This window comes from Electrophorus electricus, chromosome 4 (assembly GCF_041902795.1).
Source record: "Electrophorus electricus isolate QZ-2024a chromosome 4, ASM4190279v1, whole genome shotgun sequence".
NCBI lineage: Eukaryota > Metazoa > Chordata > Actinopteri > Gymnotiformes > Gymnotidae > Electrophorus > Electrophorus electricus.
The window spans coordinates 30,750,718-30,774,272 of record NC_137500.1 but is presented as its reverse complement, the minus strand read 5'-3'; the positions used below and the strand labels follow the sequence as shown (position 1 = coordinate 30,774,272).

General features: G+C 48.2%; 1 protein-coding gene across 8 annotated transcripts in view; it reads right to left on the bottom strand.

The window, feature by feature from the left end:
- Nucleotides 1-658: 658 nt before the first annotated feature.
- Nucleotides 659-23,555, bottom strand: part of erbb4b (erb-b2 receptor tyrosine kinase 4b) — a 240,489-nt gene continuing 217,592 nt past the window's right edge. For 6 of the 8 annotated variants that reach the window (XM_081713214.1, XM_081713213.1, XM_035520983.2 and 3 more), the window contains 7 exons: nucleotides 15,417-15,572; nucleotides 14,383-14,458; nucleotides 14,081-14,227; nucleotides 11,326-11,423; nucleotides 10,531-10,701; nucleotides 6,209-6,536; nucleotides 659-4,675 (listed from right to left, as the gene is read on the bottom strand). In XM_081713214.1, the coding sequence (XP_081569340.1) occupies nucleotides 3,990-4,675; nucleotides 6,209-6,536; nucleotides 10,531-10,701; nucleotides 11,326-11,423; nucleotides 14,081-14,227; nucleotides 14,383-14,458; nucleotides 15,417-15,572 (1,662 nt within the window). In that variant the 3' untranslated portion in view covers nucleotides 659-3,989. The remainder of the gene's footprint in view (nucleotides 4,676-6,208; nucleotides 6,537-10,530; nucleotides 10,702-11,325; nucleotides 11,424-14,080; nucleotides 14,228-14,382; nucleotides 14,459-15,416; nucleotides 15,573-23,555) is intronic. The other 2 variants (XR_014123368.1, XM_035520991.2) reach the window with 2 other exon arrangements.

Here is a 23,555-nt window from a genome sequence, read left to right as displayed (position 1 = left end):
GAAAAAACACGACAGCAGACAAATAGTAACCCAAGCCACAGGAAACAGGGCACAGTGAGGGATAACCTGGAACCAAAACACATACCCTGCACTCCGGTGCATCTGGCTATCTTAGCGGTCTGGCTTAGGTTCTGTAATGACAGTGTGCTTAAACAGGCTGAAATCTCCTGTGTAGGCGTGAGTGCTTGCGACGAAGACTTCCTCAGAAATGTGTGTGGGGCTTCTTCCTGTCATCTTGGCTATGTTTATTTTACATTTTTCCATTATGTAGGTTATGCTCATTCCACCAAAATATGTTTCAAATTAAGCTCTATAGACATACATGTTTGAGGTCTATGTAGTAGCAACCAGAAGTTGTGTTTTTGACTCTTCGAGAAATCTTATGAAACTAATATATATCTGAATATTCTGTTCACATAATATTCTTTATTTTCAAAAATTACTCTGGCGCCATATATTTAATTACAATGGAGACGTATAGGTAATTCTAGCACAGTGGTAATTGTCTCTTAACAACTAACACCTAATGTTAACTTAATGTGGTCCTGTGTGTGTTTTGTCTCTAGCGTTGAGGAACAGCTGCTACTAAAAATATTTTCCATCTGTTTGTAACAATGTCAAAGTTGTTCTATTCAACAGCCAAACTGTAGTGGACTATTGTGTGTGTGTGTGTGTGTGTGTGTGTGTGTGTGTGTGTGTGTGTATAACATATATTAAAACTGGGTGTTACTCTCTATATATATCAATTTTGAAAAGCAAGGTAGTGTTCAATAAAATAAAACAAAAATGGAGCTTTCAATGACATTTGACATTTTTCACATTATTTCAATAGTTTGCGATCCTCCCAAAATAAGAAGAAAAAAAAAAGCCCCAGATATTTACAGTGGTCATATTTTAAAAGGTGTGTCTAAACATTCATTTTCAACATATAAAAACAAGAAATGATGAGCACTGAACCCTCACCTGTCTGTGGGAGGAGTCTCTATGATGCGATTGTGAGGGGAAAAGGTCTCTGAGCTCTGAGCTGGTGGTGGTCAGTGTTTTTCTGTCTGTCTCTCTCAGTCTCAGTGTTTTGGTCTAGATGTTTGATAATTAGCTGCTTGTTAGTTTAAGGAGGTTTCTCTCCAAACTGTGTCCACAGTGTTTGCTACATACTATACACATCAACTTCCTCCATAGCTGCAGTTTGCGCTCTAAATGTTTAAAAGTACAATCATTTTATTTATTTATTTATTTATTTTTTGCCTGTGAGTTATGGCACACAGCATAAGTGGTGTATTACTGGACTGTTATTGGGCCTCATGGTGTGAGGCTTTGTTTTAACCTGTACATTACCGTAAGACTTCAAAGCACAGAACATTGTATTCTTACTTCATTAATTTCTCTTAGAATGCAGTCCAGTCTCTGTAGCATATCTCACTAACTGTTTCTTTAATTCTAACTCCCAATGAATAATAGAATCTCCACACCTTTCTGCCTTCCAATTAAATTATTAGACGTTTTTGTCTTAGTTTAACAGTGAGGAGTCTGACAGCAGGCGTGACGACAGTAGTCAAATGGCACTGGTGCAGCTTGATATGGAAATGCTTACATTAAGTATTATTAAGTACTATTAATGTGTATTCAAGATTTAGCTCAAATAACATAATTTCAAGTATCAAATTAATCCTGCGTAGGCTGCTAAATCTCTTTAAGATCTGGATAGACGTGTTATAAAATAACAGTGTTTTTTATCATGATTTTAACTACTAAGCAGTTTGTATTCCTTTTTAATCTCAGTGGGAGATCAGTTGGAAAACAAATACTTTTTAAAGGAAATAATGCTGGAGATAAATACTTCATTTTGTGAACGTGTGTTAGGTACATCACACAATTACTAACGGTTTCACCTTCAGTACAGAGTGTTGCCACATCAGTTTACCGACAGGAACAGACCCCCCCGCCGTACCATACTGTCCTTGTTTTGAGCTGCTTAATCTGAACATCCACACCCAGATTAACCCTAGTCTTAGACTAACAATCCCACGCTGATTTTCAGTCTTGGGCTGGGGTTAATCGGTGTGTGGCAAACGTTCCGGTGTGCTTTGCTATATGATGCTTTATATGCAAGCAGGAAAAATACAAGAAAACAGGAAAACAAGACAAGCAACCTCCACCCGCCCCCCAAAAAACAGAGCTCATGAACACGAGCTGAGCCGACCGCCTCTGCTGCTGAGAGAAAAACAGAATCCAGACCTGGTGGTCCTCAACAGTCTTAGTGGTAGTGGTGGGAAAGAGGATTATTTCACTGGACCGGACCTTTAAGTGCTTTAAAAACGTCCAGGAGAGACGGCACGGTCCGTCTGTTAGCAGCTGGTTACAACGCCTGGCAGTGCTCATACCTTCACATGGTTCTGGCCTCCGACCTTCAGAGGGCACGTTTGTTTTTGTTTTTTCTGTTTGTTTTTTCTCCTCTAACTATGACATTCTAAGATAGCGCTACGACAATCATGGAAAAAGGAACGTCGTCTTATATAAACCTACGATTTCTCTTAACGTTTCGTTTCTTATCCCATTTTCTTAGCCGGTCTTTCCGAGGACAGCCTAATGGGAGAACGATTGATATCAGGCAGATGGGGCTCTGGCTTAAGGGCAAACGTTCTATTTTTACTTCCGCGCTCATTCCCAGTGGCGTGGTGATATTCCTGCCCCACCCGCCCTCCTTGTGTTCCTCGCATTCTGGGTTAACAGCCGTGGATGGGTGCGGAAGAGGCTCTGGATGGCGTCTGGTTTGATGGAGTTTCACAGCAGCTTCTAGCAAAGCCTGGCGAGGGATATTCCTCCTTGGTTCCGCTGTCCTGCCGGACTGGCCTGGTGTTTGGGAGCGAGCGCGATGTCAGGGAAGCAGCGAACCTCTGTGTCATTTAGGAGTTGCATATTTTTAGCCCCTGTCCCATGCCACGCTACTGTCCCGCCGGTGCATTCCTTTAAGGTCGTTAATGTCAATGTCAGTTGTTTTGTGAAGAAGGTAGATCCAGTTAGAGAAGTCTTTGTAGTTGTTTTGTTACAGTTGTTTGTGCAAGACCAGTACAGTGTGGTAACTGACCACACACTGAGTGATGCAATCAAAACCAGTTGAACCTACAATAAAAACAATACAAATATTGCAGCATACCATCTGAAGAATCCTCTTTTGTGAAGTGATCGATTTTGCAGTAGCAGTGATGCGTTTCACGCGTGCAACCGTGTGTGTGTGTGTGTGTGTGTGTGTGTGTGTGTGTGTGAGTGTCTGAGAAATAGTTTGATACTTTAGGAAAGAACTGAATGCGTCATGAATGCAATGAGAAAACAATGCATGTGAATATATGTATGACAAGTAAAGATCAGCAGACACTCTGCCTCATTCCACCCTGGGGTGACTGAACCTGTGGTGTGTGTGTGTGTGTGTGTGTGTGTGTGTGTGGTGATTTTACAGAAAACAGAATTGTAGTATTATACAAGCTTCATGTAGACTAGTAACCAGATCAAAAAATTATCTTAACAATGCTTGTGTGTGTGTTTACACCTATGAACCCAACACAAAGGTGAGTAAAAAATTCCCAACCAACCCAATATGTAACAGCAGTTCAGAAGAGGGGCTCCTCTTCCGGTGGTTGGAGATGGAGTTACCCCAAGTCTTGCAGAGATCTTAAGGGCGAGCCTGCTTACCAGATATTGGTAAATGTTTAGAACCAGGGATGAGAGGGGGAGTGTTCAGAATCAGAGAAGAGTGTCACCTCAGAGGATGCTATCCATTAGGCCAAATCACCATGGAGACGTGGGGGGTGGGGGGTGGGGAGTGTTACAAGCACGAGGGTTTAAAAGTCAACCACGAGCCCCAGCCGGGGGGGAGAGGAGCCCGAGGTTGGGTGGGGCTGCGCTGAACTCCAGGGCAAGCAAACAATGGGCGTCTCCACCTCCACGCCCTTCTCTGCTCGCTCCTCCCTCCACCCTCTCTGCCCTGATTGGCGCTACACCACTGTGTTCCTCTGCCGGTACGGGGGCGGCGGCAGCACGGTGCCCGCCTTCAGGGCGTACTCCGTCAGGTACTCCTGGTTCTCGGCCACGGCGGGCCGGATGCGGCCGTTCTGCCTGTAGAAGAAGCGGGTGCTGCAGTCCTGCAGGTACTCGGGGCTGTGGAGTGTGGCCTTGGGTGGAAGACTGTGCTGCCAGTACTCAGGATTGTCAAAGGTCTTTTTCGGCTTCTTGTCGCCCATTACGGTGCCGGAGTGCGCCGGGTGGAGGGTGTGGGTTGGGTGGAGGGCATGTCCGGAGCGGGAGGGGTGGAGGGCGTGGCCTGAGAGGACGGGGATGCCCGACTGGCCGGAGTAAACAGGCTGCGCGGGGAGGTGGGCGTGCCCCGAGGGGGCGCTGTGGGAGGGGTGTCCACTCTGGGCGGGGCTCTGGCTGCTGGCAGGCCCGGGGTTGGCCGCGGCAGCCGCGTGAGTCATGGGGAGGCCGTTCTTCCGCAGGGCCTCCTGGCTCTTTTCTCCAGAGTTGTGGAAGGTGTTGAGATAGAGAGGATCATTGATGTACTCCTCCTCCATCTTGTGTTGGCTGCTAGGAAGGGTGTGGTGACTCTGGTCCAGGGTGTGGGCATCACCATTCCTACGGCGAGTCACAAACGGGTTCTCCTCCACGGGGTTGAGATAGTCTACTATGAGAGGAGAAGAGGAGAGGAGGAGAAGAGGAGAGGAGAGGAGGAGAGAGGAGAAGAGGAGAGGAGGAGAAGAGGAGAGGAGAGGAGGAGAGAGGAGAAGAGGAGAGGAGGAGAGAGGTGAACAGAAGAGATTGATTCATGTTGTGGGCTTCATTTCTGACATCATTTTCCTAAAAATTTCTTTTTAATTTAAATTGAACTGACAGTGATACTCAAACAGGCAAAAGCATATGTGATGTGTGTCTACACTGTAGAATGTACTCTTTAAAAAGTGGAATTTTTAAGGCAACTTTCTCACATCATCCTTATGAACACAAACCAGACAACCTATTTGTTACTGCATCACAAACCTTACAGGGTTTTTCCTGTAGTGCAGGTGTGGTGTATTACCTGTGGTGTTCACCTGTAGTGCAGGTGTGGTGTATTACCTGTGGTCTTTAGCTGTAGTGCAGGTGTGGTGTATTACCTGTGGGGTTCACCTGTAGTGCAGGTGTGGTGTATTACCTGTGGTCTTTACCTGTAGTGCAGGTGTGGTGTATTACCTGTGGTCTTTACCTGTAGTTCAGGTGTGGTGTATTACTTGTGGTCTTTACCTGTAGTGCAGGTGTGGTGTCGTACCTGTGGTCTTTACCTGTAGTGCAGGTGTGGTGTATTACCTGTGGTCTTTACCTGTAGTGCAGGTGTGGTGTATTACCTGTGGTGTTCACCTGTAGTGCAGGTGTGGTGTATTACCTGTGGTCTTTACCTGTAGTGCAGGTGTGGTGTATTACCTGTGGGGTTCACCTGTAGTGCAGGTGTGGTGTATTACCTGTGGTCTTTACCTGTAGTGCAGGTGTGGTGTATTACCTGTGGTGTTCACCTGTAGTGCAGGTGTGGTGTATTACCTGTGGGGTTCACCTGTAGTGCAGGTGTGGTGTATTACCTGTGGTCTTTATCTGTAGTGCAGGTGTGGTGTACTACCTGTGGTCTTTACCTGTAGTGCAGGTGTGGTGTATTACCTGTGGTCTTTACCTGTAGTGCAGGTGTGGTGTATTACCTGTGGTCTTTACCTGTAGTGCAGGTGTGGTGTCGTACCTGTGGTCTTTACCTGTAGTGCAGGTGTGGTGTCGTACCTGTGGTCTTTACCTGTAGTGCAGGTGTGGTGTCGTACCTGTGGTCTTTACCTGTAGTGCAGGTGTGGTGTATTACCTGTGGGGTTCACCTGTAGTGCAGGTATGGTGTATTACCTGTGGGGTTCACCTGTAGTGCAGGTGTGGTGTATTACCTGTGGTGTTCACCTGTAGTGCAGGTGTGGTGTATTACCTGTGGGGTTCACCTGTAGTGCAGGTATGGTGTATTACCTGTGGGGTTCACCTGTAGTGCAGGTGTGGTGTATTACCTGTGGTGTTCACCTGTAGTGCAGGTGTGGTGTATTACCTGTGGGGTTCACCTGTAGTGCAGGTGTGGTGTATTACCTGTGGGGTTCACCTGTAGTGCAGGTGTGGTGTATTACCTGTGGGGTTCACCTGTAGTGCAGGTGTGGTGTATTACCTGTGGGGTTCTTGTCCTTCTTGCCACACGTGTATGCGTCCCTGTCCTTGTCACCTCTGGCCCCGCGCTCGCTCATCAGCAGGGTGGGGTCTGTGCTGTAGCGCTGGCTGCTGCTGTCCTCTCCGACGCTCAGCCTGGCTGAAACCTGCTTCCTCAGGGTGCCGTTGCAACGCGGATCCTCTGGGGGCGCCGTGGCACCCTGCTGCGCTAAGGACTGCTCCTGAGAGGCGGAGCAGGCCGGGGTGACCGCGGACACAGCCATAACCCTCGGGACAGTGGCCATCATGTCCTCCACACCAAAACTACCATCGGAGTATGTAAACTGGTTCTGGAGGAAAAGTAAACAAAGAAGGTTTCTCTTAGAAATTAAACAGGGGACCTGATTAGGATAAACGTCAGTCTGGTAGTCATCACTGTTTTTAGTTAACATCTCTCCACGCCGTCTGGACCCACACATTTATAAAGATGCTCTTTCCTGTCTTCATCACCATCCTCGGTTCAAAACGGCAGTTGTATTTTTTTTAGAAATGTGTCATAAAGGAACTTGACTGACACATGAGCAAATGACACAGTGACACTAGTCACCAATGCCGATCCTTTTTGGATTCTCAGTGCGGAGTAAAAGAAGCCGCTTTAAATCCATCCATAAAGATGTCTCGCTCTTTCATGTTTTCATTTACTCTGGGTTTGTACAAGAAGAAATAGAATGTGGGAGGTCAACACAAAGGTCGTCCCAGTGGTAACATGAGCAGTAACATAGGTAAGATGGAGGAGTGGCTCCAGATCCTAGATATGACATCATCAGACCCAGTCCAGTACATGGGCAAGTCAGGAGTTTTTATATATATATAAAAAGGCTTGGGTGAGAAAATGCACTCTCTTTTTCTCATTTTTTAAAACACTCATTAAGCACTCTGAAGACGCATGAGCTGAATTTGAGTTAATATTATGATCCGCTCTGTGTTTTTGCCTCTACTGTGTTCTCCCCGAGCAGAGTTTAGGCGGCAAACTCCAGCGGAAAGACACGTGTTCCGGAGAGATGCGGAAGAATTGATGGCCCTCATCTGCATTCCTGCGGCGCCCTCTGTGTCCTCTCCAGTTCAGAGCAAAACAAAACAGCCACTAGAATGCAAAATGGCACCCATGGTTAGCATGTTCCAGCATGAGAGCGAAGGACTGAGGCAGGTGGGAAAAGAGAGAGAAGACACACACACACACACACACACACACACAGAGACACACACACACACACACGTACACACACACACACACACACACACAAACACACACACACACACAAAAGCGCACACACACACACACACACACACACATATACAAACACACACACACGTACACACACACACACACATACACACACACACACTAACACACACACACACACAAAAGCGCACACACACACACACACACACACACACATATACAAACACACACACACACGTACACACACACACACACACACACACACACACACACACACACAAAAGCGCACACACACACACACACACACACACACACACACACACACACAAGCACACTCATTCACATTTCAGAGAGTGTGTATTTGAAGATGAAAAGACAAATATTTGCAAAATGGACAAAATGGCTTTTTAAAAGCATGGTGTCCTTTTCCTTCTGAGCATCAACTCCACAGAGCTTGTTGTGTTCGCTTTCACCATCTTTGTTAGCAGGGACTCTTTGTCAATTCATGAAGGATTCTGACTGGAGTCTTTTTTCCACAAGTCAAATGCAAACACGTTTCACTTCGATGTGCAAACCAACTTGGCTATTCCCAAAGTTCCCAGTGTTCGTTGCTGATAAACTGGTTACCATGGCAACGTGTCATCTGGGTCATTGCCACTGTGACATAATGAAGTACCTCACACTGGGTCATAGGGCACTTTCATCCAGGCAGAGCAGATGTTTCTGGAGACTAGCGTGTGCCACACGCTCTCTGCTGAGGTCATCGTTCACGTTTGTCGGCTCGGCCTTTGTGTGGTCGTATAGGACAGGGGCTTTTCTCTCGTCTCATTTCAGCTTCCTCAGCACTCGGGTGTGTGTCTTGCACTGAAGTGCTTCCAACATCAATGCTGGTAAAGTCTTCTGCATTAGAAAGGTGTTTTTTTTCTGAAGGTAAATTCACTGACTAAGTAACAAATAAACAAAGAAACAAACAAACAAAACCCTCCATCCATCCATCCAAGGAAAACTGAGGAAACATTTATGTACCCCATATGTAAACATGGCTAGAATTAAAAGGCAAAAAAGCCCCAACAATACACAAAATATTTGTATTCCAATACATTTAGAACCCCCCCCACCACACACACGCACACACACACACACACACACACACACACACACACACACACACACACACACACACACACACAAACACACATACAAACACACACTCCACCCATGCGCTCATGCACAATGCATCCACTATCTCCATGGTTGTCTTGGTGACATCATGGATGTTAAAGAGTTAAGCCAAAGGCCTTGGGATACAGAGTAAACACCTGAGAAGACCTGGCTGTCTATGAGCAAACATCCCCTTCGCGTGAGTGACGACACTGCTATTTACACACACCGGCCCTCATAACGAACGGGCCTCCAGAGACGTGACGCGGAGCCATGCCCCGTCACCATGGAGAGACAGCAGAGCACTGCTGCCATTACAGATGAGAGGTTGCTGAAGTGTGATGGGTTTCCAAGGTCATCACCTTAAGTGGGAACAAACAAACGATTTTGGAATGCGGTGACGACCCTTTTTGTGTTTTCATGAAGTTTTTGCATTTTCAAACAACAATTCGTTTGAAAATAACAGTTCAATGAGTTTTCGGTTTGGTTTGTTCTCTTTTTATCCGCATACTGTAGGGCGGGCCTGGAGACCAGCGTGTGCCTCGGGGCTTTGTGGGTCGATGGAGAAATGTGGACAGCATGACCGCACGAGAGAGGGGCTTCATCCTGCCAAACCAGCAGACGAACACCCAAGACCACCGTCAGGGAGAGCAGAGACATGGGTCACAACTCAATCCTGGGCAACACGCAAGCATATATGAATACGTTAAAGGACTGAATGCGTGAAAACTGCAAGTGGATTTAAAGAGTTTTCCAAAGTATGTAAATTTTTGGCTTAATGACCTACAATTTGAAGTTTGTGTGTGTGTGTGTGTGTGTGTGGGGGGGGGGGTTAGAGAGAGGGAGAGAGAGAGAGAGAGAAAGAGAGAGAGAGAGAGAGAGAGAGAGAGAGGGAGAGAGAGAGAAAGAGAGAGAGGGTATCTTGTCTGTTTCAGGAGGAGAGTGAAACATTTGAATACTGGAGTGTGCTCCATTGTGAGGTCCTCTTGTATTTCCCACTAAAGAGTACTATAAGACCGAGTTACTGTCTTGAAATTTGTCATGGAGAGAAAATTCCGCCTGCCGGCTTCTGAAGGAGGCCAGTTTGAGGTTACTCACTTAGCAGAATAATGAGGGCACCCGGGGCACCATTTTGGATTCCTTAAATCAGTAATAAAATGCCTGTACTCTTGCTGAAATACTCCTTATATTTAGAATTTATTTTATATAGATTTCAGCAATGATTTATTCAAACACCTCAGGGGATTGAACATTTCCTTCCGACATGAAGCGCCAAACTGACCAGTTCATGCACGTAGAGGGTAGTGTGTGTGTGTGTGTGTGTGTGTGTGTGTGTGTGTGTGTGTGTGTGTGCGCAGAGGAAAGGCTCCCTTCTCAAACGAGATTAGCTGCACAAGCCCTGTTCATTTCAGCCTGATTGGATTCATGTATTCGACCATGGCCACAGCTTGTGGGTTACGCGCGCGTCACTCGAAGCAGGCGTGTGAGGTCCCGCTCGGGAGCAGATCAGATAGCAAGCATTCAGACTTCAAGATGAAGATATGCGAGAATAAAGCACCTCAGAATAGCGGTCTTATCTCTTGGTTGAGTGTAGCGTACCAGACAGGTCAGAACGTACAGAAACCGAACCCCAAACAACTTGTATCTACCTTCTCTGATCTGTATTTGCGTTTTCTGTTGTATAAAACGCGTCAGAAATGGGTGGATGCATGACCCTTCAATTGGCCCTGGAAGGGTGGAGCGCCTGCGGAGTGGAGTTCCCACTCTCATCCACCCAGCCTGATCCATCCACTTGTGGCCCTCAACAATTCATGACTGTCTGGCTCAGCAGTGAAGGTTTCGGGGGCTGAGGGCGAGATCCCAAGGAGGGGTCACCAAGAAGGATGATCACTGGCGGCCTGACACAAATGGCCGCCGGGTGCAGCGGCCGGGCGCCTCACCCGGTTGGAGTCGACCCTGGATCGGGTGGTGTACGTCAGGGGGGGCGCGGCGAAGGTGTGCGGCACCAGGTACTCTTCGGCATCCATCAAGTCCTCCAGCTCCTCCTCGTCGAGCAGACTCTGGAAGAACTTACTGTCGTTGGGACTGGGCAGCTTCATCCGGTCATCGCCCTGAGGAAGATAACCATCATCATCATCATCATCATCATCAAACAAACGGCGAACATACAGAGTTCTCCGTCATGAGGATTCCTAGTCCAGGCGGACAGCTGTTCTACCTTATTCCAGCTCCGAGCGACCCTGAGCCAAGCAACCCTAGAACAAGGAACACCCGGAATAGAGAGCTGAGAGCTGGAGTGGACACGGTCTTCACAGGACAGGGACACCCTGACCCCTCCCAATGAGGACAGAGTCCCCAGACCCTGGGCATGCCCCCGCCTTAATTATGCAGTGGTATGACTCGGTATGTTTGAGCAGGAAAAATCTCAAGCAGCGGATCCCTGGAGCTGGGAGTTTACTCTGGGATAAGACACTATGAATTGACCTTTCTGTATTCTCACGATGCACACGATGTAGACTCTGTTCATACTTTAACTGCAACATATTAATTTAATTGGCCACTTATTTAATTGGCCTGCCTACCTAATGCCTGTTGTGGTATCACCGGTCTAGAACTACCACGGCACAGATGAAACAGATGAAAGTGTGAGTAGCCTGGCAACAAACTCAAAACTGTGTCATCTTCCTTTTTACCGTCGGCGTGTCGGCGGCATGTGTTTGCGGCGAGCGTGTTACCTGGATGACCAGGTAGCGCTGGGGATCGCGGGCCATCCTGCTGAACTCTGCTGCCAGCTCCTTGAACTTGGGCCTGCTGTCCGCATCGATCATCCAGCCTGCGGAAAAGCACAGAGCTCAGCTCCCCATCATGCACTGTCACACCCCGCCCGTACGCCGGAGTCCCCATCATGCAAAACTCGCTCCTTCCTTGATGTCGCTCCTTTTCTCTGCTTTGATTTGATTTTTGGCAAGGCGTGGTTTCGCTGCCAAGAAACGCAGATCACTCTGTCACTTCTGAAACGACGAGCAGTGCTTTTGGTAATTGGGGGGGGGGGGGGGGGACGACAAACACTTGGCTTGCCGTGCGGATTCCTAACGACCCACGACAAGCTCCTGCAGTGCTGTGTGCAGTTTGCGCTCTTCTGATGACTCGTGAACACCACGTGCAAAGACAAAAACTAATAAGTCTTGCCTCGTCGCCGTTCATGGTTTCTTTGACCCTTTCCGGAAAAACGGGCCGTGCCCCATTTGACATGCCTGCCATACTCTCGGTCCCAGCAATGGAGGCTGAATTCTTAGCTCTGCTGACGCCATCACCTGCAAAACTGAGCTTAACACCTGACATGATCGGCCTCGCGACATTCGGCATGGCGGTGAAGTAGTGTGGCAGTAGCTTCAAAAACACATGCACGCCTTAATATGTGTAATGACAGTAATAATGTCCAACGTGTATGACTGAAGCTGGGATGTGATATCTATAAGCCAGAGTGCAGAGTGTAGAGGTTATTGTGGTGACCTTGGTAGATGGTGGCTTTGTGTGTTGTGTGTGTCTGTGTGTTTGTGTGTGTGTTTGTTTGTGTGTGTGTGGGTATGTGTCCGGTACAGGGCTTCTTGGCACTAGAACATGGCATGAGGAATGTGTGGGCCAGGTGTTGTCATTCTCTTTCTCTCTCACACACACACACACACACACACACACACACACACACACACACACACATTCTGGGCAGAGCATGAAAGAACAGTAGGAGTGTGTTTTCTAGGTGAACGGGACTGTCACTGGCTCTCCATACTACAGAATGACCTCTGCCCCGCACTACCCACTGTTCCTAGTACAGAATGACCCCAGTTCCACACTTCCCACTGAATGACCTCTGCCCCGCACTACCCACTGTTCCTAGTACAGATTGACCCCTGTCCCGCACTACCCACTGTTCCTAGTACAGATTGACCCCTGTCCCGCACTACCCACTGTTCCTAGTACAGATTGACCCCTGTCCCACACTACCCACTGTTCCTAGTACATATTGACCCCCGTCCCGCACTACCCACTGTTCCTAGTACAGATTGACCCCTGTCCCGCACTACCCACTGTTCCTAGTACAGATTGACCCCTGTCCCGCACTACCCACTGTTCCTAGTACAGATTGACCCCTGTCCCGCACTACCCACTGTTCCTAGTACAGATTGACCCCTGTCCCGCACTACCCACTGTTCCTAGTACAGATTGACCCCTGTCCCGCACTACCCACTGTTCCTAGTACAGATAGACCCCTGTCCCGCACTACCCACTGTTCCTAGTACAGATTGACCCCTGTCCCGCACTACCCACTGTTCCTAGTACAGATTGACCCCTGTCCCGCACTACCCACTGTTCCTAGTACAGATTGACCCCTGTCCCGCACTACCCACTGTTCCTAGTACAGATTGACCCCTGTCCCGCACTACCCACTGTTCGCCACAGCCAGTCACTCGTCATTTCCACACGATCTCCATCTGCCGCAGAGCAGCACACACAAACTACATACTATGCTAGACTAAAAATAGACTACACAGCACATATGTAGTAGAAATATAATACATAGTAATGCTGATTTTCAAATATACTTTGCAGTAGACTACTGAAACATGCTACACAGTACATAACCATAACCCGTTAATCCTAACTGACCACAACTAACCCTAGTTAACCCTAACTGACCACAACTAACCCTAGTTAACCCTAACTGACCACAACTAACCCTAGTTAACCCTAGCTGACCCCAACTAACCCTAGTTAACCCTAACTGACCACAACTAACCCTAGTTAACCCTAGCTAAGCCTAATTGTTTTTAGAATGAGCTGAGGACTGCACACCAGCCGTGTGTTATAACCTTCAAGAAACATCAGCATGTCAGAGTAAACGTCAGCTCCAGTTTTCAGATGAGGAGGGATTCATTCATTTTTTAGGAGTGCCTTTTATGTTTGTTCAGTTCTAATTATTTGTTATTTTAGTGAGGTGTTCGTGATATTAAAACTGACTTAAAGATTAGGAGGCGCCTGCCTCCCTGAGCGGAAGGTGGGTGAGTGTGATGGGTGGTGGGTTGGTTTGTGATGGGTGGTGGGTGGTTGGTGGGGTGATGGGTGGTGGGTGGGGTGATGGGTGGTTGGTAGCTGTGGTGGGTAGTGGGTGGGTGTGATGGGTAGTGGGTGGGCGTGATGGGTGGTTGGTGCGTGTGATTAGTAGTGGGTGGGAGTGATGGGTGGGGGTGGGTTGGGGTGATGGGTGGTTGGTGGGCATGATGGGTGGTTGGTGCGTGTGATTGGTAGTGGGTGGGAGTGATGGGTGGGGGTGGGTCGGGGTGATGGGTGGTTGGTGCGTGTGATTGGTAGTGGGTGGGAGTGATGGGTGGGGGTGGGTTGGGGTGATGGGTGGTTGGTGCATGTGATTGGTAGTGGGTGGGAGTGATGGGTGGTGGGTCGGGTGATGGTGATGGTGGGGGTGGGACCTACATTTCACCATGACCATGTAGACGTCGATGGTACAGATGGGGGGCTGCGGGAGTCGCTCGCCCTTCTCCAGCAGGTCTGGAATCTCCCGCGTGGGGATCCCGTCATACGGCTTCCCCCCGAACGTCATCAGCTCCCAGATGGTCACCCCTGAAATGCCAAAGCACCACACAAATGAGGCCCATTTCCTCCTGACTGCGCTTGGCTCGGTGAAGGCTCATGGAGGCCCGGCTTCTACAGAGATGGCTGAAGGTGGAGATGATGGTGTCTCAAAGTGAGTCCATCTTACCATAGCTCCATCTTACCATAGCTCCAGACGTCGCTCTGGTGGGTGAACTTCCTGTAGTGGATGCACTCCAGGGCCATCCATTTTATCGGCATCTGGTAAAAAAAAACCAGTGGGTTCTGTGTTTGCGGAATTGTCAAGGATTTCACTGATGCACAACTTTTATTTCTCAATTTTCTTAATTTCCTCGGTTACACAGTACATAAAACAGTAGTTTGAAAAGCAGGTCTGTGCAGTGTAAAACAGTCCTAACTTGGTGTTAAGATGACGCCAGATTAGACTGCTTGTTTATCACATCCCTCTTCCTCTGATACTTCGATAGTATGCAGGGGCTCTGCAGGAAAATGATGGCCTAAAACTCCACCGTGCAACCAAGAGCAGCTGGAGAAGTGAGAACTCCCCCCGGAACGCAACAAACGGGTCGGCCTGTGCGTCTGCGTGGCTCCCTAGAAACGGGCTTAGCTTGGCTCCCTAGAAACGGGCTTAACTCTGAGGCCGCCCCTCGGAGAGAGCAAACATGCCTGAATCAGAATTAGAGACAGTTAAGGCTAAACGGAAAGGTTGGATCGGCCAGGTCAGCTCTGTGGACCGGCCCGCGGGGGTCCGGGTGGGGGTGCGGGACAGGTCTGTGTGCCGGCTGACGGGGTGCTCGGGAAAGGATGCGGCGACGGAGGCAGAGGGGTGTACAAGGGTGGAACGTGGGGTGTGTGTGGAAAAGGGAGAGAGAAAGAGAGAGAGAGAGGGAAAGAGTTGATGAAAGGGCGCGGTCCAGGGTGAATATGGATAGGGGAGTATGGATAGGAGAATAACCCTATGGGGACAACTCTCTTGTGGGACGGCTAATTTACAAGTGGACTGTGTAGCCAGCTTGGCAAATCTGGCAGTAAATGAACCCGCCCTGGCTGGCTGTGTTCTCAAAACGATGAGGCCGTCAAGGGATGAGCACTGACCGCGCTTCGTCGCTCGGCCTCAACAACATCACATTAAGTCGTTTTGTTGTCAGGTGCTGGGCGCAACCGCTAATGCCCGAGGCAGACGGCAGAGGGCACTGACCTTTCCTCCGTCCGCGTTGTATTCCTTCTCGTCTCCGTCCAGCAGCCGTGCCAGCCCGAAGTCCGTGATCTTGATGTGGTTGGGGGACTTGACGAGCACGTTCCTGGCTGCCAGGTCTCGGTGTACCAGTCTCCGCTCTTCCAGATACATCAGGCCCTGGGAATGACAGCATTGCAGGGGCTGATGGGACGGCAGCTGACCAAGAGGTGACAGGCTCGGTTATGGGCGGCTGTATTGTCACTGTGTACTATAAACACGGTAAAAGGGTCTTCCTTGGAGTTCAGGGGACACGTGGGGGTTTCAGGGTTGCAGCAGTATTATGGTCACACCGGATCCTGTACAAATGGGGCGATGGGTGCTATAATTAAGATGGTTGGGAGGGGTCTGTCCTGTGAGGTGATTGTGCACAATGGTCGCATTCCCCTCCAAATCAAGACTGTGCACATCGATTTTCTAGAGGAACAAACAACATGTGTAATTGATTTGAGTGCGCGTAACTGATTTGAGCATGTATAACTGATTAGAGTGCGTGGCCCATGACGCAGAGGCCTTTTCGCCGGAGAGCGCTTGTATCTGGTGGGGGGTGGGGGGGGCACGGCGGCTCCTCCTCTAACTCCGCCCTCTGGGCAGGGCCTTGAGCTGTAGGGCGGGTGGAAGGGAGGAGGCAGCCATCTGATCATGGATGACCCTGAAATGGCTTCCCACGGCGGGGGGGCTGTGCGCATGCACGCCCCATAGGATGGTTCCGGGCAATTCTGAAGAACGCATGGCATTTCCGGGGTTTTCAAGGTGAGTGAGGAATGTCTCTGCATGTCTCTGCATGTCTCTGAATGTCTCTGAATGTTTTATTGCAAAATAAAAAAGAAACAAAGAAAGCACCTTCACCCAACTTGGTACATTAAAAAACAAAACAAACCAAGCTAAAGTTAAATGACATCAGCACCATCGCCACCGTTAAAGTCATGCAGTCCGCGTAACTCCAATAAGAGCACAAAAAGTGGAGGGTCCGCGTATCCACTTTGTGTCCACGGCTCAGAACAAGGTGTATGAACCTTAGGTGCACCTTTCATGCCACTGGGACACCTCAGTGTCTGTGTCTGGAGAGGAGGACCACTTCAAAGTGGATCTGGGTTTAGTGGAGAGGGGATACAACCGCACCATCACAGTCGCTCACTCGGGGGCGTAAATGCTGCTGGAACGATGGGGCATGCTCGTGTGATCTTAGTGTGTATGTGTTAGAGAGAGAGAGAGAGAGAGAGAGAGAGAGAGAGAGAGAGATAGAGAGAGAGAGACGCTGGACACGCAGACGTTACACGGTCACTGCTCTCTCCCACTCGCTGCTGTCTGTGGTGGGTTCTAAGGTCACACTCTCTCCTTTAATGCCTGTGCTGAGTTGGTAGGTCACGCTCTCCTGTCTCATGTCTGTGCTGAGTTCAAAGGTCACGTTCACTCCTCTAAAGTCTGTGCTGGGTTCTAAGGTCACACTCACTCCTGCTGATTTCGAGGGTGGTTCGCGCTGTGTGACGCAACTTACTCGCTGAGGTTTTAAACACATTTTCTGCTGCTCCACAAAGACGGTCGATGCCCAGCAGGAGGTGTGCGCACGGGGAGCTGGAAGAGCCAGCTTGGTCATGAGGTCTGGGCCAATGCAGCTCGCGCTTTCATCGAAACAGCAACGCTTTCATCTCCTTGTACAAGTCTACAAGCATTCTGATTGATTACAAAGATCTGAGTTCGCTCTGACTGGGTTAGAGAAAACATTAAGCAGTTGAAAAACTGCTAAATCTAACGACTAAGAACATGCGGTAAACATGCACAAAAGGAGAGAAACCAAAATCAGCGTAAGAGGGCTACATGGCTTGCTGTCTGAACCTCAGCATTTAGGGCACCCTGACACATCCAGCACATTTAATGGAGCTGAATCAAGTGTGCTGGATTTGAGAAGACAGGGCACGAGCCTGAACTGCTGCTGGAAATCATTGGGTTGACCAATCGGCAGCGGGAAGGCTCTGAATACACCCAATCAGCTCGGGTCTCGCGGTACTAAGCAGCAGAAATGGCTCAGAGGGTTCTTTGGTAGGGACAGAGCCGCTCTAACCCAACGCTTGAAAGGTATGAAAAAAGTGACACGTCCTTTGGAAGTTTCGGTTAGTCCTTAGGCTAATTATTAGACGCGATGTTTAGTTGCTCCAACATTTCTGTAATGCACAAATCACAAACACACAGTCCTAGAACTCCACCAGATGCATCTGTCTTTTTGTGTTATATAATCAACTTCTCTGAGCTTCAGCTTGATCAAAGGTTAGTATCTCAAAGTTCACTGCCTTTTTTATTTATGAACTTTTTCTCTTTTTAAAAAATGTGTTTGAACAAACCACAAAAAGACTTGTGTTCAGACGAGTCTGGATAACCCAGAGTTTTGTGTGGCCTCATGCTGTACTCCTGGACTGATGTGCTGTACTCCCGGACTGATGTGCTATACTCCTAGACTGATGTGCTGTACTCCTGGACTGATGTGGCATATTACTGGATTGATGTACTGTACTTCTACACCAATGTGATGTACTCCTGGACTGATGTGGCATATTACTGGATTGATGTACTGTACCTCTACACCAATGTGATGTACTCCTGGACTGATGTGGCATATTACTGGATTGATGTACTGTACCTCTACACCAATGTGATGTACTCCTGGACTGATGTGTTGTACTCCTGGACTAATGTGGCATGTGCACGTAGAGTTGCTTCTGTCCTGCAGGCCCTTTCTGATCCAGGATGATCAGACTTCAGTTAGGGATGATTATTGAAACAATAACACTTTAGTGCCTGTCAGGATTATGGCGGTTTCCATGCACACAGGAGGCCCTGTCCCTGTGATCTCTGCAAAGGATTCAAGGAGAAATGTTAATCAGACTCTTATTACGGAGAGGCAGTATGAGGAGGCTTTCACGCTGCTGTAGCTCCCAAGCTCACAGTGGAGGATCTCAGGAGATGAGGGGGGATGCCCTCCCTTTTCCTCAGTTGCACTAAATCTTCCCCCAGCAAGCAAGTGTAATCCGGGATAAGTGAGGGGGGCAGAATTGGATATAAACAATGCCACAAAAGACCCTCTGAGCTTGCTGAGCAAGACAGACAATACTTTAGTCCATGGCATCCAATTTTGTATTGGGCAACATTCAAAGTGCACACACATACACACACACATACTGAGGCAAAAAAGTTTCAATATTGCACACATCTATGCACAGAACTTCACAAGTATGCCCAAATAAACAGAAAAAGACACACAGTACCCATCACACATACCACAGGACCACCCTGGAGGTCAAAGGTGAGAATGGACGCTGTTGACCCGGCCCGTGCCGGAATTTATAAGAGCTGTCCTCTATCCTGGCCATGCGGATACAGGCATGTCCTTAAAGAACCTCTAACGATTAATGAGCCTGCGTTAGTCATCTATTAAAACGCAATTAACTGTGACTTGGGACAGTGATAGGCAGGCTGAGCAGAGGAGTCCAGAAGGTGGATAACTCAAATCATCATGGCAACAATGTCAGATAAATGCACAGCTAAGGAAGTCTCTTTGACAACATCACTGAGAAAGCTGAAGCTTGTGAGGTCAGATGCAGGGGTCTGAGGGGTCACTGGGAGTGTGTGTGTGTGTGTGTGTGTGTGTGTGTGTGGCGGGGGTGTGTGTGTGTATGTTCTGGAAGTATACCAATGGTACTTACATTCAACTTTGCACATAAATCACAGTGTATTATCTAAATTTTCAAGACAGTTAGGCCAAATGAAAACGCATGGCTCACCATTAATTATACTCAAGAAAATGAGTGGATGTAAACAAACAGGCTGGGAGTTTAGCAGAGAGCGCGGTTAAACGACCCAGCGAGAGAGCCGAAGCGGAGAGCCAAACAGAGTGCTCACTGTAGTGAGAAAGGACTGCAGAGAGAGACAGACAGAGAGAGACAGACAGAGGGGAGGTTTAATTACCACTGCTTCACTGCAGCCTGTGCAAAGAGAAGGCTGTGAAAGAGAGAGAGAGGGAGGGAGAAGGAGGGAGGCAGAGACACAGAGGAAGAGAAAATAAACAGCTAAAACTGAAAAAGGAAATACAGCGAGAGCAAGAGAGAGAGGATCTGCCTCTTTGTGAGTTGTGGTATAGAGTACATTGCATTAGAGTGAGGTGAGATCATGATTACCTCTCAGAAAGCCTTTGGTGGCCCCAACACTGTTTATCTATTCATATGAGTGTGGTGGCCCCAACACTGTTTATCTGTTCATACGAGTGTTGTGGCCCCAACACTGTTTATCTGTTCATATGAGTGTTGTGGCCTCTACTCTGTTTATCTGTTCATATGAGTGTTGTGGCCCCAACACTGTTTATCTATTCATATGAGTGTTGTGGCCCCCACTGTGTTTATCTGTTCTTACGAGTGTTGTGGCCTCCACTGTGTTTATCTGTTCTTACGAGTTTTGTGGCCCCCACCGGGAGGGTCTAGGCAGGGAGGTGGGGCTAAGGTCCTGGGATTTTCCTGCACCATGTTTTGTCAGAAGTGATTTGGTAGCAGCTGTGAGACGGGAGATTAAATCGATATGAGTCATTGCCCGCCTGTGTGTAGGCTCAGTCATCCAATGGAACCATTCCACACACAGACACACACACCCACACACACACACACACACAGTTCATATAAAGTCACATACCTAAGCTGTTTAAACCAAGCGGATTCAAAAGTGTCTTCTGTGACAGATTATGTTCAGGTTGGCCCAGTGTGTCCTGCTGTGGGACGTCATGATCTCTCTTTAAGGCATTACTTAATCGGAGTTGGACTTCTCACACTGGTACAAGAAGCAGTAGGTCTACATGCATGATAACTCAAACACTCGAGTAAGTAAGTTAATCAGACAAAGTCTCACACACACGTGCGTACACACATGCACACACACACACACACACACACACACACACACAGAAGTTACACTCAATATTTCTCCATTTGTCTCTCTCAGATCCAAATCCTTCACCGTACTACACAAACAAACTGCCTTGTAAACAACTCATGGCCAAATTCGTATTACTGAATCATTCGTATTACTGAATCATTCGTATTACTGAATCATTCCCTGTCCATACACATCACCATCAGATCAATGTTAAAATATGCGATCCCCACAGGGTGTCTGGAGCATAATGTCTGAGTTGTTATGACTCTCTCTTTCTCTCTCTCTCTCTCTCTCTCTCTGTCTCTCTCTCTCTCTCTCACACACACATTTGCTCTCTCACTCTCTCTCTCTCTCATTAATAGAACACCTGTCTTCATCATGGGCCAAGGCTGCGCTGATCAGAGAGAACGGGTCTGTTAAACACAAATCAGTTCTGCTGGCTGGTCGGCCTGTGATCGATGCTACTTTCAGAAATAACAACATTCCCTGTAGCCCAGTTCCAGCAGCATGGACCAGAGGGAACGCACATCTGGCTGGAGTCAAAAAGACGATGAACTGGTGAGAACACCAGTTTCACTTGGCAGAGCACGGACAGTCCCAGCACAAAGAAAGGTCTGTGGTCACAGTTCTGAGCTGATCCCAGCACAGAGAAAGGTCTGTGGTCAGAGTTCTGAGCTGATCCCAGCACAGAGAAAGGTCTGTGGTCACAGTTCTGAGCTGATCCCAGCACAGAGAAAGGTCTGTGGTCACAGTTCTGAGCTGATCCCAGCACAGAGAAAGGTCTGTGGTCACAGTTCTGAGCTGATCCCAGCACAGAGAAAGGTCTGTGGTCACAGTTCTGAGCTGATCCCAGCACAGAGAAAGGTCTGTGGTCAGAGTTCTGAGCTGATCCCAGCACAGAGAAAGGTCTGTGGTCAGAGTTCTTAGCTGATCCCAGCACAGAGAAAGGTCTGTGGTCAGAGTTCTGAGCTGATCCCAGCACAGAGAAAGGTCTGTGGTCACAGTTCTGAGCCAATCCAAGCACAGAGAAAGGTCTGTGGTCAGAGTTCTGAGCCAATGCCATCAGAGAAAGGTCTGTGGTCAGAGTACTGAGCCAATCCCAGCACAGAGAAATACCTTTTGAACAAATCCCAGCACAGAGAAATACCTTCTGAGCCAATCCCAGCACAGAGAAACGCATTCTGTGCCAATCAGAACTGCTTTCATCTCAAAGTTGCTTTCCGCTGTTATTTACTGAGCAGTTTTCAAAAGACTTGAAGGAGAATGAAACATCTGCTCTTGCATTGCCATGGTTATTGCATTACCAGCTAAAACTGCCCTGATTCGATTAACCGCTAACATCGGCCCTTTCAAGTGTTCTCTACATCTCTCAGAAATGAGCGATGCAGTCAAGAGACTGACGTCTTTGGTTGACCCTTTTTGTTATATATGTGTTATTTATTGTTTTTCTCCTCAGACGTTTGGGTCTCTGAACATGGTGTCTCAATGTCTCAGCCTCCTTTCCCCTGAGGATAAGACGGATCTAGAGTTTTCCTTCCTCTCTCTCTCTGTCTCTATCTCTCTTTAAAGCTTCTTTGCAGCAGTGCCTTATTGCAATGTGAAAGAACACAAGCTTCACAGGTCATCGTTTTAAAGAAACTCTGTCTATAAGAAAAGTAGAGCAGACAAAAGGAGAATTTTTTAAGGACCCAAACCTCAGAAATTCTTCATGTATACCTTCATCTCTTGATTTTGTTATGAGATTTGGTACGTTTCCCTCTCTCTCTCTCTCTTTCTCTCTCTCTTCCTCTCTCTCCTTCTTTCTCTCTCTCTGCCTTTCCCTCTCTCTCTCTCTCTCTGCCTTTCTCTCTCCCTCTCCCTCTCTCTCTCTCTCCCCCTCTCTCTCTCCCTCTCTCTCTCTGCCTTTCCCTCTCTTTGCCTTTCCCTCTCTCTCTCTCTCTCTCTCTCTCTCTCTCTCTCTCTCTCTCTCACACACACACACACACACACACATACAAAAACCACATCCAGAGGCCAGGGCTCCCTATGTGACCTATTAGAGTTCTTTTGCAGGCTGAGGGCAGAGGCCATAATAAGGGGAGGCGCTGTGCTGAAACAAAAGGTTAATTAAGAGCAGAGTGGAGAGATGAGCAGCACAACTAACCCTGGCCAGTGTGGGGGATAAAACGACTAACCTGGACCAGTGTAGGGTCTTAATCAACTAACCTGGACCAGTGTAGGGGCTTAAACGACTAAACTGGACCAGTGTAGGGGATTAATCGACTAACCTGGACCAGTGTAGGGGCTTAATCGACTAACCTGGCCAGTGTAGGGGATTAAACGACTAACCTGAACCAGTGTGGGGGATAAAACGACTAACCTGGACCAGTGTAGGGGATTAATCGACTAACCTGGACCAGTGTAGGGGATTAAACGCATAGTCTGGCCAGTGTAGGGGATTAAACGACTAACCTGGACCAGTGTAGGGGATTAAACAACTAACCTGGACCAGTGTAGGGTCTTAATCGACTAACCTGGACCAGTGTAGGGGCTTAAACGACTAACCTGGATCAGTGTAGGGGCTTAATCAATTTATCTGGACCAGTGTAGGGGATTAAATGACTAAACCGGACCAGTGTAGGCTCTTAATCGACTAACCTGGGCCACTGCAGGGGATTAAACGACTAAACCAGACCAGTGTAGGGCCTTAAACGACTAACCCGGGTCACTGCAGGGGATTAAATGACTAACCTGGACCAGTGTAGGGGCTTAAACGACTAACCTGGACCAGTGTAGGGGCTTAATCAACTAACCCGGGCCACTGCAGGGGATTAAATGACTAAACCAGGCCACTGAAGGGGAATAAACGACTAACCTGGACCAGTATAGGGGCTTAATCGACTAACCCGGGCCACTGCAGGGGATTAAACGACTAAACCGGGCCACTGCAGGGGATTAAACAACTAAACCGGACCACTGCAGGGGATTAAACGACTAAACCGGACCAGTGTAGGGTCTTAATTGACTAACCCGGACCACTGCAGGGGCTTAATCGACTAACCTGGACCAGTGTAGGGGCTTAATCGACTAACCTGGACCAGTGTAGGGGATTAAACGACTAAACCGGACCAGTGTAGGGTCTTAATTGACTAACCCGGGCCACTGCAGGGGATTAAATGACTAACCTGGACCAGCGTAGCATCTTAATCG